Source organism: Hippopotamus amphibius, chromosome 8, assembly GCF_030028045.1.
Source record: "Hippopotamus amphibius kiboko isolate mHipAmp2 chromosome 8, mHipAmp2.hap2, whole genome shotgun sequence".
Classification (NCBI taxonomy): domain Eukaryota; kingdom Metazoa; phylum Chordata; class Mammalia; order Artiodactyla; family Hippopotamidae; genus Hippopotamus; species Hippopotamus amphibius.
In genome coordinates, this window is record NC_080193.1 from 141,332,209 (window position 1) to 141,345,111 (window position 12,903).

The following is a 12,903-nucleotide window of genomic DNA, read 5'->3' on the forward strand; positions in this document are numbered from 1 at the left end:
TTCAGACTAGAAAAAAAGATTCTTCCTGATTGAAAAGAGGAGTGCTTCCTTCATGAAGACCTAAACAATTCACTCTACAAGTCTCACCACACATGTCACTTCTTCCCGAACTTTGCTTGCCCAGCCCTCCCTGTCCAAGTTTCCTCTCCTACCTCCTTCTTGGAGCCGTCTGGTTTCTCTGTTGTGCTGAGCAATCAGTTCAGCTGTGGTTCCAAGCTCGTTAACACTCAGCAAAATACAAGTACCATAGGATGCACTCTATAATAATCTCTTCTTTCCCTCCCTCCTTCCTTCCTTCTTTCCTTTTCTTTTTGAAAAAAATTAAATTACATTAAATTTAAAAAATAAAAAAAGCTAAAAAAAGAGAATAAGATTTAAGCTTACTTTGGGGGCAGTTATTACAGGAGATAGAATTTGAGTTCTTTCAGTTAAAAAAAACTAAAAAGCCAGAAGTTTAGCTGATGTACGGGTCAGGGATAATTTGTGGAGTGTTTAGCAAAGGGGCTCGTAAAAGGTGTGGGCAATGTTTAAAAAGAAATCAAGGGGTTTTGCTTCTAGGCCCGATGGTGGGTGGGGGCTGGGTGTCAGGGTGCCGGGGGCATGGGTACATCAAGATCCCTAGGGACTAGATGTAGCTATAAGAAAGTGTCAGATACAGAAGTTGCAGCCATGAAGAGTGGATATTGAACCGAGTACTCCGGGAGAGAGAAAGCACTTATTCTGGTGATTCGTATTGGCCAAACCCACGCAGAAGTCAGAGGACAGGAAACCTATGGAAGAAACTGTAGTTAGTGAGTCTCTGAGAGCACAGAGCAAGGAGAAAGCTGGAGAGTGGTTTTGGCAGGGCAAAGGGAAGATATCCAGCACAGCTGACAATTCATGGTTACAAATATACTCATTTCTGAAAAATTTCATTTATTCCTCGATTAGTGATATCTAATATAACTTTCTGAGTTAATGGGAATATAGTAAATTTGTGCTGTCTACTATGGTAGACTGTAGACACAGGTATTTACTGAGTACTTGAAATGTGACTAGTGGAATTTAGAAAATAAATTTTTAGTTTTATTTGTTTCATTTTCTTTGCAAACTAATTTCGTAAACAGCTACATGTGGCTAGTGGCTACCGTATTGGCAGTGTATGTTTAGATAATAGTTTCTTAAACTTTAGGGTACAGTAGAATCACCTGAAGGGCTTTTTAGTTTCTGACTCAGTGCTTGGCTTATTAAATTTGCATTTCTGAGAAGTTCCTAATCTTGAACACATTCAACACACAGTCTGTGGAACACATTTTGAGAATCAGTGCTCTAGTTCAGAATTTATTCGTGCAAACAGTGATTATAATTTTGATGGCTTAATACAGTTTTTATTACTGTTTCTACTTTTTGTGTTAAGTAGTGATGCTTTATTAATATGATAATTATAACCATTCTGATTAGTGACATATAATCTTAGTATTGTTAATACTTAGTACCTTTAATATTTAGTATTTAGCACTAATTTTATTGTATTTTAGTAATTTTTAGTATTTACACTAATACCATTTTATATAATTGTCCAATTAAACTGATGCCTTATTTATGTGATATTGGAAAATGAGATATTCTACATGTCAACTTTCTCTTTAATTTTTAATAGACCTTTAAAAACTCATGAGACCTAGATGTTATAGATTATATTTTCCCTGCTCTTTTCAGTTAACAGCTGGAAATGGCACAAAAGACAACAAAGGAAGGAGGCTGAGATAGTAAAAAAAGAAGATCAGCTGGCTTGAGATCCCAGGACTGGAGAAACAACACAGGGAAGGGTATTTTGCATCCCAACACCCTACAGCAGAAGGCCACCCATCTTTGATCTAAGAAGAGAAGGCAGGACTTCCTAGCTGGTGCAGTGGTAAAGAATCCACCTACCAATGCAGGGGACAAGGGTTCGAGCCCTGCCCTGGGAAGATTCCACATGCCATGAAGCAACTAAGCCCGTGCGCCACAACAATTGAGCCTGTGCTCTAGAGCCCGTGAGCCACGACTACTGAGCCCATGTGCCGCAACTATTGAAGCCCACGCGCCTAGGGCCCGTGCTCCACAAGAGAAGCCACTACAATGAGGAGCCCGTGCACCACAATGAAGAGTAGCCCCCACTCGCAGCAACTAGAGAAAGCCCATGTGCACCAACGAAGAACCAACGCAGCCAATAAATAAATAAAATAATAAATTAAAAAAAAAAAAAAAAGAAGAGAAGGCAGCCCAGGTAGGCTCCTCCTTCCCCTGGATCTAAAGGGAGACCCTCTGGCAACATCAGAGAAACCTACACTACTGACGAGGAGGGTCTAATGAGAGCCGTACCAGAAATATCATGGCTGGGGAAGAATTCTCCTTCCCTGGTAGGCCTGAGACTTCACTATTCTGGAGAAGTAGGTAGGTGGAACTGGCCATGGAGACCCAGATGCAGCAGGTGGCCTGATCCAGAAAGCCTCTTTGGTCCAGAGGTCTGCCTGAGGCTCTTCTCTGCCCAGAGACACCTGAGTGGTGGGAGGGGCCCGCGAGGAGGATGCAGCCACACGTAGCCCAGTCCAGAAAGTCTCCTTGTCCTCACAAGCTATTTGTGGAGGGATCCTTCCTCATTCCCCTACCTCCTTCTGAGAAAAGACACATTGCTTGGCCCGTGGAAACCTCTTTCAGTCCAGCAGGGACCAGTGGGAGGCCAAGCCGCGTCAAATGAACAAGGGAAACCAAAATAACACCTCAGAGGCTCTGAAAATTAAACTACCATGCGAACCACAGCCCACAAAAATAGACCAAGACCTACATGCTAAACCTAAACAGGGTGATTAATTGCTAAAATGAAAGATTTAAATAGAGTCCAGTATCTCCTAACATAGACAAACTATCCAGAGTATGATTAAAAAAAAAAAAACAGCCAACATACCAAGAACTAAGAATAATCACAAGTTAAAGGACAAAAGACAATTAGTTGACACTAATCCTGAGATGAATCAGATGTTGGAATTATCTGAAAAGTATTTTAAAACATCCATTATAATAATGCTTCAATGATGAATTACAAATTCTCTTGAAACAAAGTAAAAAACAGAAAATCACTACAAAGAAATAGATTCTATAAGAAAATATTAGAATTATAGAACTGAAGAATACAGTAATAGAAATTAAAAACTCAATAGATGGGGTCAATAGTAGAGTGGAGATGATGGAGAAAATCAGTGAACTTAAGCAGAGAACAATACAATTCACCCAATCTGAACAACAGAGAGAAAAAAGATTGTGTAAAAAAAAAAAGTGAACAGAGCATCAGGGACCTGTGAGACAACAACAAAAGAGCCATCCATCATGTCATTACTATCTCAGATGGAAAGGAGAAAAAAGGAAGGCTGAAAAATTGTTTGAAGAAGTATTGGCTGAAAATGTCATAAATTTGGCTAAAGACACAAATCTACAGTTCCAAGAAGCTGAGTAGATGCCAAACAGGATAAACACGAAGAACTCCCTGGCAAAGCTGCACCACAATTAAAAAATTTGAAAACTAAAAACTAAAAATTATTGAAAGCACCTGTACAGAGATGACATACTACCTACAGTGCAATCCCAATTCAAATGACAATGGGTTTCTTATGTGATTTCGGGGAATCCAGAAGGATGTGGCACAATGTTCTTCAAGAGCTAAAGGAAAAGAACAGTCAACCATGAATTCTATATCCTGTGAATTTATCCTTCAGTAATGAAAGAGAAATAAAAACATTCTCAGAGGAAAAAAAAACTAGAGGAATTTGTTACTAGCAGATATATTCTTTTTAAAAATTTAGTAATATGTTCTGTTTAACCTAATATATCAAAACATTATCATTTCAACATGTAATAGAAAAATATTAAAAAGAAATAAAATCTTACTTTTCAAGATTGGCCAAGCAAAATTCTGCAACCAGAAAATAATTGACAAAAAAAGGAATGATGGAGCATCAGGGAGGAAGAAGGAAGAATGCAAAGAGCAGAAATATGGGCACGTACAAGGGCCTGTTCTTTTCCTTATGAGTTTTAAAATCATGATGACTGGAACAAAAATTGTAGGGCCTTCTGGTTCCCAAGACAACAATATTTAAAAATGGGGAAGACAAAGAGACTCAAATGAGAGTGAGGTTTCCACACTTCGCTCAAAGTGGTAAAATGTTGATACTATTATATCAGACTGTATAATTCATAGACTGATAGAGATATAGATAAATAGATATAGTAATATTCAGAATGAGTACTACCAAAAATATACAAAGAGATACAGTTAAAAGCAGTATGAGTAAATCAAGATGGAATCCTAAAATATGTTCAGAATTGTGCCGGAATGTAAGAAAAGAGAACCAGAGAAATGAGACTGGAGGAAACAAATAGAAAACCAATAATAAACGGCAACCTTAAATGTTAACCTATCAATAATTGCCTTAAATGTAATTGGTCTAAATATACCAGTAAAAAGTAGATTAAAAAATGTGACCCAGTCACACAGTGCTTACAAGAAACCCACTTCGAATTCAATGGCATATGTCTATTGGAACTAAAAGGCAGAGAAAAAAGGAAGATTTCAGGAAAAACACAAAGACATGCCCTCACCAAGGGGCAGGCATCATTCAGCTCATTGAGGGCCCAAATAGAACAAAAAGGTAGAAAGGGGATGCATTCTCTCCCTCTGTCCTTGAGCTGGGACATCTATCTTCTCCTGCTCTTGGATGTTGGAGCTCCTGGTTCCAGGGCATTTAGACTCAGATTCTGGGGCTTACACCAGTGTTCCTCCCTACTCCTTAGGCCTCCAGCCTTGGACTGGGAACTACACCATGGCTTCCCTGGTTCTGAGACCTTTGGATTTGGACAGAACTGTACCATCAACTTTCCTGGTTCTCTAGCTTCCACATGACAGATCTCAGATTCTATAATCATGTGAGCCAGTTCCCATGATAATAAATCTCCTTTTATTTATCTCTGTGTGTCCTATTAATTCTGTTTCTCTGGAGAAACTTGACTAATACCTTTTTAAGGATAAGGCCAACTTTATCTCTAAATTGCTGTGCCTAATACCTAGGAGGTGCTCAGTAGATCTTTATGAAGGACGAGAAGAAGAAAAGAAGGGAAGAATGGTGATGAAATTTTGTATGAACGAGGGCGCTGAACTTATGGGTCATTTGAAGATGTTGCCTTCATGTGGTCTAGACTAGAATCCAGGAATAGGGGTGTTGTGCCACCTGGATGGTTAAGAGAGGAAATGGCTGGAGTTGAGAGAAAATCCTATGAGCTAATTTGTAATTTTGAGGTCAATGGAGATAAGAGCAGACTTAGAGATGAGGAGATGAGTGTGTCTGACCCTGACTGTTTGAGGTTACCTGACATAAAGATGAAAATCCCCACAGGTAGAGTGAAGCCTCGGTCATTCACTGGGGCACGCTGTTGAGTGTTAGAGTTGAGAATGTGGACCTGGAATTTATTGAAAGGAATAGTTTAGGGAGGAGAGGGTCCAAGAGCCAAAGGGCAAAATGAAGCATGTCTGGGAAGGAATTCAGGGTGGCCAGAGTAATTCTACTGCAGTTTCTATTCAGTCTCTTTTCTGCAACTTTTATCCTCTTGTTGGTTCCTCTCTTTATTGTCTAGGTTGAAGAGCTAGTAGCTGGAACCTTAGGTCTCATCTCCATGACAAACTCCTCTCCTTAAAAGTGTCTCTGTGTTGAATACACTTACCTTTTTCTCTAATTGATAAAATCTTTCTTTATCTTCAGGGGCTCACTTTAGTAACATCACCTGTAATTTCTAATGTAGAATCCATCATTCTTTCCTGTATATATATATATTACAGGTTATATGAAATAGTATAAAAATGACCATATATTATATCCAGCTTAATAGTTATGTTTCTCCTACAGCCAGTAAAGTCTTTAGTCTTGGATTTATCTCTGTATATGTCTGTGTGTATGTGGATGGATGTGTATGTGTATGTCTACATAGCCAGGGTCTGGGTTTACCTCTAGTATCTGGCATTCAATAAACATTGAATGAAAAAAAACTTCTACAGTTATATTCCTTGTGCCTCTCCTTTTCCAGAGGTGGTTGTGACTTCTAAAATTTCTTCCATGGGGGTGGGGTGTGGGCGGTGGGGGTGGGGGCCTGGAGGTTAAGGGAGAGAGAAGAGAGAGAAAGAGAGGAGGGAGAGAGGGGCGGGGGAGAGGGAAAGAGGGAAAAGAGGGAGGCAAGGAGGTTCCTTATCTCTGCATAAAAATATAATTCAACTTAAATTTCCTCTGTCTTTACCCAGGCCATTTATTACTAGACAATTATCATGCAGAATGGTTAATATTAAGGCTCTGAGACTAGCTCTGATTTGCATTCCTGGCCTTGTAAATTACAAGTTCTGTGTCATTAAAAGCACGTATAGCCCTTATAAGCCTGATTGCTTTCATCTATAAAATGAAAATTATCATTGCTTCATGAGTTGTGAATGCTGAGTTCATGCATGTTAAATGCTTAGCACAAGGCTGGGCTTAGCAGTCTGCTCAATAAATGGCAGCGATTTCCAACATTTGAAAAACCATTTTAAAGTGAATTATATTTATTAAAGAAGCAGAAAGAAAAATTTTAAAGAAGCAGGTATTGATAAATAGTAGCATACCAATAAATTTAATTTCAGCATTACTTTCCATAAAGCAACTTCTAATAATATGGAAATATATCTAGTAAACTTCAGATTTTGTTAAGAGGAGGGTTTTTTACATTTTGTCAGTTTGTAATGATCTCTGGTAAGCTTACTAACATTTATTTTACAAAATTAAGTTAATCCAAAGAAAGCACAAGTATTTCCATTTTTGAATTTTGAGCCTGAATGAATAAGCTTTAATGTAAGACACTTTAAAAAGTTCTTATTATACAAAGTTGCCAACCTAATTTAGCAAAGAAAAAGAATGGAAGCTTAGCATGGTTAACAAGTTTTATTTACTATTTTCTTTAGTATCTAAAAAGTAGAATATATTGTAAGATTTGCTAAAAATAATCCTTTACATAGTTTTTGGAAGGTTAGTGGCAGACATGATTTACAATTAAAAGATACAATTTTCAAACTAAAATCAGTTCATAGTCTTTTTGGAATTTGCAGAAGCAAGTTAAGATTCAGTTTGAATATTTGAAGCAGTTTCCACATTAAAGTATTTCCATGAAATAGAAAACTGATAAGCTTAAATAAAGCACCGGCTGTCACCATGTCACCAAATTAACACTGACTCCTCACTGGTCCCCATCGCATGATGGAGAATGGGAGGAGAGAGGGAAGGAACACTTAGAGTAAGAAGCAGAACCCTGAAATTACATTTGCTTAGGGGATCCCCCAAAGGCATCTTGGTCAGGTTAATACATTTCTGAGGAGCAGAAATAGATTATAATAGTTAAGGCTCAATCAAAATCATGCATTCATAATAAAACACAATTACTGATATTTAAGTGATATTGAATGTCATACAACATATTTAAAGCTTGTCATTAAGTCAGCAGTATACATATTTTCTTTTTGAATCCTTTAGGACTTTGCAGGCACACTGAAATCAATCTTTATACAAATTGAATAAATATCAGAATTTCAAACTACAGGGATGCAAGTGACTGCATTTTATGATTGCAGCAAAACAACTATTTGTGCCTATCTTTTAAAAATAATTTACTAGTGAAAATTAATGCTTAGGATTTTAAAGTTTTTCAAACATAAAACATTTTACAGAGTAATTACGTATGTGATAAAATAAACACAAAACAAAACAAAACACTTGGAAAGATAAATGAGAAAGTGAAAACTAACTTGCCTACACTAATATTTTTATTTGCATTGCATTTTATTTTATTTGCAATAAACTGCATATAAAGTATACAATTTGATGTTTTTTTTTTCTTATTAGTAATGTATATATGGCAATCCCAATCTCCCAACTCATTCCCCCCAACCGCCCCTCGCTTTCCCCACTTGGTGTCCATATGTTTGTTCTCTACATCTGTGTCTCTATTTCTGCCTTGCAAACCAGTTGATTTGTACTATTTTTCTATAGTCCGCATATATGTGTTAATATATGATATCTGTATAACACTAATGTTACAAAACACTACCAACAACAAACTTACACATTGATCTCCTAGTTCAGAGTCCGCACAGTTTTAGTGATCACTTCCTTTCTCAAAGTTATAAAAAAAACCATGGAGTGCAGTGCTTCAAAGTACTTCAAAGTGGCCACTTGTTTCCCAATGAGAAATGAGAAAAATTAGAAAATGTAGGTTGTAATTGTAGTTCCCTTTATGCTGATTGTTTTAGGAACCCATTCTCTTAAAGATCTAGACCTCAGCTGCAACTAGCCAAAAAGATGAGAAATTGGGAATCTAAGAATAATGAAACAACATTAATTCCCAGGACCAAAAATAAAATAAAATCAAAATAACCAAATACAAAAGCTAGACTCTAATCGATCTTTTTCAAAAGTGGTTTGAATCAGCCCAAGAGTCTCTGTGACTAATCTCAAAGGCACTTTCTAAGAACTGCCTTTCCTCTTCCCCTGACTGGCATCTGCCTAGGCAAGATTATGATTTAATGGCCTGTAGCACTGTACTATTTTTTAAAACATCATCCCACATGAAGAAAATACGTGTTCATATGTAATTAAGTCCTATTAGTGGGGACTTGAATTTCATCAAGTTAAAGTAGACATAAAATGTATAAGGAAGCTCCTTTTGCTACTAATCTCTGCTACCACCTTCCCCATCCTCCAGAAAAAGCACACACAATATAAGCCATATAGAGAAAACAAGTTTTGGATTATTAAACGACAATTTTAACTCAATTTAACTCTGCAGTGATGTTAAGAGGTTGTCTTGGTGAGACAGAATATATAGGGGTAAAAGTGAATTGGATATGGGATCCTGTGAGCACAAACTTATCTTCCATGGGTTGTAAACAATTGATTATTAAGTGAAATCTTTACTTTCTCTGATCTTTGCTTTTATTTCTGATTTAAACTTTTAGCATTTGGGGGATATGCAAAGAAGGTGAAAAGGTAGTAAGTGGGATTAGAAGTGGCTTTGAATAGTTGACTTTTCCTCAGCTTTGTCAAAATAAGTATCTTCTTTGGTAGCTTGAACTTCCATGTCACCATCTATCATGTGAATATCTGATGTATTTTTGTCATTTTGCCTCAAACGGTAACTTTTATAAGCACGTTGAATGATGGTTGCTGAGACTACCTCTTGCTTTCGTTTCAGAGTAGTTGTAATTGGTTCATATGTGATCTTAAAAGGGTTGGCTAATGTAAATCCTGATTCCATCTCTGAAAGAACTTTCTCCATGCTTACATCTTTACCCAGAACTCGCTTTGTTAAAGCAAGTAAGATGTCAAGGCAATGAATTCTGTCCCCAACAGCCATGGGAAGATCCATGGCAACGAGTTGGCCCTTGTTTGGTTTTGCCATGAAAAGAGGAGGATCAAGAGCAGCTGCAAAGTCTGAAAGTTTGCTGGAGTCTATATACTGGGTTCTATCAGGATCAAACCTCTTCCATACCTGAAAGAATTTCTGGAAATCATCTTCACTCAATGTCTTGGCTCTTTTTTTAGAAGCAATGTTTAAAAACTCCATGACAACAACAACGTACATGTTGACAATGATCAGCCATGATATGAGTATGTAACTGACAAAATAAATAACCCCAACAAAGGGGTTACCGCAGTCTCCCCTAACCTGAGTCCCAGGGTTAATTTTATCAGGATCACAGTCAGACCATTTACTGTTGAAAATCGCATTGAGCATCCCATCCCAACCAGCAAATATTGTAACTTGAAAAAGACAGAGCATACTGCTGCCGAAGGTTTCAAAGTTAGACACGTCATTAATTCCAGCTTCCTTTTTAACATAGGCAAAATTGTACATTCCAAAGATGGCGTAGACAAACATGACCAGGAAGATGAGAAGGCCGATGTTCAACAACGCGGGGAGGGACAGCATCAAAGGAAGCAGCAGGTCATGGAACACCTTTGGTCCTTTCTCAGGACGTAGGATGTGGATGATCCGTGAGAGAAGGATCAGTTGCACGCGGGAGGGAGGTACAAGGTAATATCCCACCATCAGAGGCAGAAATAGTCCTTGGTATAGGAAAAGATAAAGCAGGCAATACAATTATTTAGAGGAATATAAATTATTTCACATTTCATTGGGGTTTTTTCTATATGTTAAGGTAATTAATCCTTTACCACATAACATATGTACATATTGAAAGTTTAGGTTAGCCAAATACTAATAGTGGCAAGGCTCAGAATGTCTAACAAAATTTGGGAGAGAATTATTTCTATCATCACTTTAAGGGTATTATAGATCAAGCACTTCTGGAGTCACAGATGACATGAATCCATAATGTAGGACAGCAGTCATATTTCTTTTCTCATTGCAATTAGACCAAGAAATTTAGTTCAATCCAACCTTTATTGGATACCTAATAAAGGTGTTATGAAAATATGCAAAGATGAATGACATGATTCCTATCCTCAAAGACCATATAAATCTAGAGAGGAGAGGTACACATTTAAACTAATTATAATGCAAAGCAGAAAGACCTAGTTGATAAATATAATTACAAAATTATTTGGCATTCAGTGATTCACAGATTGAATTGAATAAATAGTATCTAAATTCATAAATAGTATCTGGGCCCTTAGGAGCTTTGAATGTGAATTGAATAAATGAGCCTTTGCCTAGAACTTTTCTTTCTGGCAGTGGTGGGAGGACGAGGGAACTACGGGAATGAGATATAAAGCAAGGTGAAATTATAATTACCATAAAAAACATAAGGGATGATCTCTGGAAGTGCTGGAGAGGGTGTGGTTCATTATGAGTTGAGAAGGTGGAGAAGGGGAAAAAATCCCATGAAGCTTCTAAGTGAGATGGTATGTTTGTTGAATCTGGAAGGATCACTTCTCACATTTCTGTTAATTTGGACAGTGTTGATGGCATTCTCTCTGATGTTCTATCTTAGATATACCCTCATCTCCACAGTGTTTAGTGAACTTTCTACTCTGACTCAAATTTTCCTTTCTCCTCAATCTTCCAAATTCTTCCATTAAGCAGGAGGTTTCCCTCTTTAATTGTAAACACATTTTTACTTCCTCATCACTAAATTTTCTGTACTTCCTTTCTTATCTAAAATCTGACTCTATCTTGAGGACACCATTTCCCTTGCAGCACTCAAGCACATTCTTTCCCATTCCATATTTCTTATTTTTTTTATTTTTTTATTTTTTTGGGGGTACACCAAGTTCAATCATCTGTTTTTATACACATATCCCCATATTCCCTCCCTCCCTCAACTCCCCCCCACCCTCCCTCGAGTCCCCCCCACCCTCCCCGTCCCAGTCCTCTAAGGCATCTTCCATCCTCGAGTTGAACTCCCTTTGCTATACAACAACTTCCCACCGGCTATCTACCTAACAGTTGGTACTATATATATGTCTGTGCTACTCTCTCGCTTTGTCTCAGCTTCCCCTTCACCCCCCGCCCCCCCAAACCTTGAGTTCTCCAGTCCATTCTCTGCATCTGCGTCCTTGTTCTTGTCACTGAGTTCATCAACCGAAATGCCCATCAACAAATGAATGGATAAAGAAGATGTGGCATATATATACAATGGAATATTACTCAGCTATAAAAAGGGATGAGATGGAACTATATGTCATGAGGTGGATAGACCTAGAGTCTGTCATACAGAGTGAAGTAAGTCAGAAAGAGAAAGACGGATATTGTATGCTAACTCACATATACGGAACCATTCCATATTTCTAAGGGTAGAAAGATGGAACAAGCAAGCATCTTTCTTTTTATTTTTAATATGATTTCCAGATACTTTTCCTTCACACCAATTTTATGAAGAAAAACAAAATTTTTGACAGTTTGTGGATCATGCCATTCAACTATACCATCGCCTACTATTCCTTAGTTCTGTGATCTATTCATTCCCTCTCACCCATATTCATTGGAGACTTGGGTACTTGGCTCCATGCCACCCTTTCCACACCAGCATCCACCATCAACAACCCATTGAAAGGCCAGTCCTTTAGTCTTTGGCTTTCTTAACTTTAACAATCTCCATCATTTTACTTTAGTCACACCCATCTATGGTCACATTCTGTACCCAGGACACCTGATTTCCTGAGATCTCAAATTCAAGCATCTTTATCTCAGACCACAATTTCCTCTCCTTCTAGATGTCTGATTCACTAACTCTCATTTCAATCTCTTAGGGCTCTTTAATTCCATTTCCTCTGTTTTCTTCCTATCAGCCCTCTCCCGACTTTACACACTTTTCTAGCAAGCTTCTTGTACTTGTCTATCAATATTAGTTGTACTGCCTCTATTTCCAGCTGATGAGTGAATTTTCTGGAAGCACAACTGGGCAGACAGTTTAGCTACATTTTTCACTACTGACTTCATAGAATAGTACTTGACAATAACAGTTAAATGTTGTCCCTACTCTTATGGAGATAACATTCTAGTATGTGTCTTATGGGAGGCAGACAATAAATAGACTTTTCCCTGCCTAAAACACTTTTATGCTAGATTCTTGGCTACCTCCTTACCCAATAGGTCTCTGCTTAGATTTTTGCTTCTTCCATGAAGTTTTCTCAGATCGCTGCTTACTGATTAGGTGCTCCTGTGTCTACTGTGCTGCTGTGGTATCCCATGCTTCTTCCCTCATAACCTTAACAGCATGACATTAAATGTACTGTTTAATTATCTGTATCCCTTGATAGATTACAAACTATGTATATACAGGAATTATGCCTCCTTGTTTGCTACTGAGTTCTTCTCACATAGCATAATATCTATTCACAAAGAGGGGGATCAAATATA

The 12,903-nt window shown here is 37.7% G+C and overlaps 1 protein-coding gene across 1 annotated transcript in view; it reads right to left on the reverse strand.

The window, feature by feature from the left end:
• Nucleotides 1-7,955: 7,955 nt before the first annotated feature.
• Nucleotides 7,956-12,903, reverse strand: part of SCN7A (sodium voltage-gated channel alpha subunit 7) — a 76,236-nt gene continuing 71,288 nt past the window's right edge. The window contains exon 25 of the mRNA XM_057746816.1: nt 7,956-10,148. Within this exon, the coding sequence (XP_057602799.1) occupies nt 9,082-10,148 (1,067 nt within the window). The 3' untranslated portion in view covers nt 7,956-9,081. The remainder of the gene's footprint in view (nt 10,149-12,903) is intronic.